Raw genomic sequence first — 4,279 nt, 5'->3', positions numbered from 1 at the left:
ATTTTTTTCCCCAAGACTCTGCAAAGAATAGAATAATAATCAACTACAAAAGTTTTCAATCAGTTTTAAAAATATCAATCAAAAGAAACTAGACATCATACACGCATATAGAGGAATTAAGAATGACAAACATTGAAAATTTCCACACAACCAACTGAAGACTGAAACTTTAGAAATTAAAATGAGTACAATGAGCTGCATCCTTTCAATCTGGAAGTATAACTTCTTCATATAACTTGAAGTCATCAACAATTGATGATTCCTACCAAAGGAAAAAATGAATCAGAATTAAGTAAGAATGGTAAATTTATAAAAATTGCAGAAATAAAGAAACATAACATATATGATATATTACCTTTAAATGACTTTTTGAAAGGCCATGCAAATTTCGAACCCAATTATTAGCGCAAAGTAACATTTGTACTGTGTCAACAGACATGGAAGCACGACGATCATCAATGACTCTCCCACCAGCGCTAAAAGTAGACTCCGAAGCTACAGTAGTAACTGGAATAGCTAATATGTCAGCAGCCAATTTTGACAGCACCCGAAATCTCCATCTTTCCTGTCTCCACCAACTCAAGACATCTAAATTTGCACTCGTAGCACCACTGTATCTCTTTTCACTCAAATAAATATCTAATTCAGATTCTTCTGGTGGCATTTCTTCTTGGCTACTCAAATGCATTTCAAACTTAGCTTTTCCAGTTAACACATTTTTTCCAATTTCTTCTACCACGATAGAAGTTGAACTACAAGCATGACTAATTTCAGCTTTTCTGCATTTTGGCAACTGCACATCCTCAGCAGAACATGGAGTGAATGAAGAAACATACTCATTATAAAGGTCATTCAAAACCTCTTTTATTTCAGCAATGTATATGGGAGCTGCTTCGCTACCATAAATAATTGGAAAGGCATAGTCAATGAGTACCATTTTATATCTTGGATCTAAAATTGCACCCAAAGAAAGCAGAATATTACTTTCACCTCAATATTTATCAAATTTCGAAGCCATGCTTGCAGCCATAGCCCTTATATGGCTAGAAGGATTAACAGATTTTTCATTCAGAAGCTCCTTGATTCTATAAAGCTCAGGTAGGAAAATGTTGGCAGTTGAATATTCACTTCCAGAAATCATATTAGTTATTTCATGAAAAATACCCAAAAATTGACACACTTCTTCAACTCTCATCCAATCATATTCACTAGGAACATAATGAAAGCCAAGATCAATGTCTGCATATCTCCAAAACACATCTTTAAATTCTACAGCTGAAGCTAACATCAAATATGTCCCATTCCAACGTGTTAGACAATCTAGAATCAACTTTCTTGGAGATGAACGAAGCTGTTTCTTTATCTTGCTGAATTCAATGAGGCGGGACTCAGAATAATTTAGGTACTTAATCCCCTCCCTAACAGTATCAATCACTTCTCCAATTTGACTAAGACCATCTTGCACCAAAAGATTAAGTATATGTGCACAACAACGAACATGAAAGTATTTTCCCCCAACATTTAATTGTTTTCTCAACAAAAAGTCATCTTTCAGCCTCCTAACACACACATCATTGTACGAAGCATTATCCACGGTAATACTACAAATTTTGTTCTCTATGCCCCATTCATTAAAACACTTGTTAAGAGCATCAGCTATAATAACTCCAGTATGTGGGGAAGGGACATTACAAAAATTCAACACACGCTTTTGAAGCACCCAATTGAAATCAATAAAGTGCCCAGTTACAACCATATATTGAATTTTTTGATTTGATTTCCACAAATCCGTTGTGATACTGATTTTACTGACCCCCTTTAGCAATGACATCAGTTTCTTCTTTTCCAATTCATAAGTAGAAATGCAGTCTTTCTTCACAGTTTGCCTACTAATCTTTATATAATATGGAGAAACAGCTTTCATGAACTTATTAAAAATTTCATGATCCAACATTGCAAAAGGGTATTCATGTGCCAAAACCATATGGGATGCAAGTTCCCGTACCTTAGCATGATCATATCTAAAGTTTGTTATTGAGGTCATGCCATCCGATGGTGTTTCTGTTGTGAAGGAAAGAACTTGTTGTTGCATCCTTTTGTTCCCCTCATCTACTAGTTTCTTTTGTAGACAATTCTTCAAATGCCTAGTGTAAGTTGTTGTTGTGCCACTAGCATTCATCTTCCATACCTCTTTGCAATGTTTACATGTCACTTTAATTGATCCATCAGTTTGAGGTTCTCGATCCATGTCACTCCATACTTTAGACTTCAACGTTCTACTCTTTTTTTGAAATGGTTTAGCCTCATTTGTTTCCTTGTTTTCAGCAAGTATTTCAATGTCAACATCTTCATGCATCTCATCATCTTCCTCTTCACCACCAACAAGTATCACATCTTCATTGCTAGGATCCATAATAGGACTTGTGGAAGAGCCTTGATGTGAATTATAAGGGGAGCTTGACATTCCCTATTTGATGAATGAAAAATAAAACTACTAATCAATGAAAAATTAACCAAACATAATCTGCAAAATTATGTACGAAGCAAAGACATAAAATTAATACATGCTGAAAGTACTATTGGTAGTTTGGAATTCTTTAAAAAATAAGATCAATGTTCAAATAAATAATTGCCTTTCAAGTTTCAACCAAAAAAAAAAAAAAGGCAAGCGAGAAGCAAAATATGCTCCTCCTACAACTACAACTTATCAAGAATTAACAACAGGAGAACAAAACAAAGTGGGTAGTTTGGAATTAATTCAAAAATGCTAAAAGTAAATAATATTGGATAATGCTTCCCCAACACCCAAGACTTTGAATAATCATTAAATTCAAATTAGGAATCTGCATAGCCCATTCAGGGCGTATGATTGCATTCCTCACCCCACCCTCGGATATAGTTACTGCTTAATTTACTTCATTTTGAAATAAAATGGACAAAATTAAATAACTGCAAAGAATAATGGTGAATTCTGATTACGAACAATGTGTTTTTTTCCCCTCCTTTTTCTTTAATCATTCTTTTTCTTTAGCTAAACCTAGGGAAACATTCCTTCGGGTGTTTCAACTTAATTAGTTTTCTTTTCTTTTTAGTTTTTGCTTTGAAGAAAGTATTATTTCTAAAACTTTTATTAACATAAATTTGTCCACCATTTTTTAGGTGAAATTTCAGACATTCTTTTTTAATTTGTGGCACTATGCTTTTTCATCATATGTTTCCTAGTAACCTTTTTTTAGTTTCAAATCTGCATTCTATTGACGTTATTGCAATGTTGCAAGACCAAGCTGAAAGAAGAAAAAAGAATGGGTCAATATTGGTCATTATAAAAACGGCAAATATCTTGACTCCACCAAAATTTCAGCCCTCCTATTACATTAATTTGTACAGAATTCGCCTCTACCTTTGGATTAGGAATAGCTAATCTTCATTCCCCTGTGAGCATAATAGGAGTATATGTACTAACCAGCAATATTGGTCATTATACCAGAAGCAAAAAAAAGTTGGGACTAGGAAAACCCTTTGACTGATTAATGAATGTGTCTTGATGAAAGTAAAAAAAGGAAATGATATGCACAAGAAATATTACATTATTTCAAGATTTCAAGTATTAGATGCCAGAAGACGAAACTACAGCTGAAGACATCAAGTGAGGGACAATTTGGCTAGCATTAGTGCTAAAACTTTGACCCCTTCAAGCTTGTAATCAAATTCGATCTAATGAATTCAAAAAATTCCAGATTGAGAAACACAAATTCATAGATCTGTGAAAAATCATACCGAATCAAAGGAGGGAGGCACGCGATCTCCGAAGTCAGCCAGCCACCAAAGATGTTGATTGGGGCAACTGAAACTCCGGTCTCTCCCAGCAGCAGACAACCACCATTAACAATCGAAAACTTGAAGCCACAAAGCAGAGGACCAACTTAGGCTCCACCCCCAAACCCAATATCCAATTTTAAAAGACAAAGAAAATCTGGCTAGCTTATGTGATAGGAGATTTGGACGGTAGAAAGTCTAGAACAGCAGCAGCCAACGGCAACGGGGAATGAAAACAAAAGTAAGGCTGGAAAGGGCAGGGGAAAGTTTTAGAATTTCTTATGAGTAACCCTAAAATTTATCAAATAACAATTATGTCCTTGTTCGCGAACGTTCGTTAAAATTCGCGAACATGTTCGTGTTCGCTCGATTATTAAACGAACACAAAAATTCGTTCGTGTTCGGTTCGTTTAAGGTTTTTGAATGAGCTTTAACGAACACGAACGAGCCGAAACGAACCGAG

The 4,279-nt window shown here is 35.0% G+C and overlaps 2 protein-coding genes across 2 annotated transcripts; both read right to left on the bottom strand.

Moving 5' to 3' along the window:
• Nucleotides 1-205: 205 nt before the first annotated feature.
• LOC140012772 (zinc finger BED domain-containing protein RICESLEEPER 1-like) lies at nucleotides 206-937 on the bottom strand. The gene is made up of 2 exons (XM_072061071.1): nucleotides 356-937; nucleotides 206-262 (listed from the first exon to the last, which is right to left on the bottom strand). Exons 1-2 carry the CDS (start codon nucleotides 935-937, stop codon nucleotides 206-208), a joined length of 639 nt encoding a protein of 212 aa, XP_071917172.1.
• On the bottom strand, nucleotides 863-4,018 carry LOC140012504 (zinc finger BED domain-containing protein RICESLEEPER 2-like). Its single transcript, XM_072060604.1, has 2 exons — nucleotides 3,778-4,018; nucleotides 863-2,467 (listed from the first exon to the last, which is right to left on the bottom strand). The coding sequence occupies exon 2, from the start codon at nucleotides 2,462-2,464 to the stop codon at nucleotides 992-994; it is 1,473 nt and encodes a 490-aa protein (XP_071916705.1). The 5' UTR covers nucleotides 2,465-2,467; nucleotides 3,778-4,018; the 3' UTR covers nucleotides 863-991.
• Nucleotides 4,019-4,279: the final 261 nt, after the last annotated feature.

Source organism: Coffea arabica, chromosome 8e, assembly GCF_036785885.1.
Source record: "Coffea arabica cultivar ET-39 chromosome 8e, Coffea Arabica ET-39 HiFi, whole genome shotgun sequence".
NCBI lineage: Eukaryota > Viridiplantae > Streptophyta > Magnoliopsida > Gentianales > Rubiaceae > Coffea > Coffea arabica.
The sequence above is the reverse complement of the archived record's forward strand: the minus strand, read 5'-3'. Positions and strand labels throughout refer to the sequence as shown.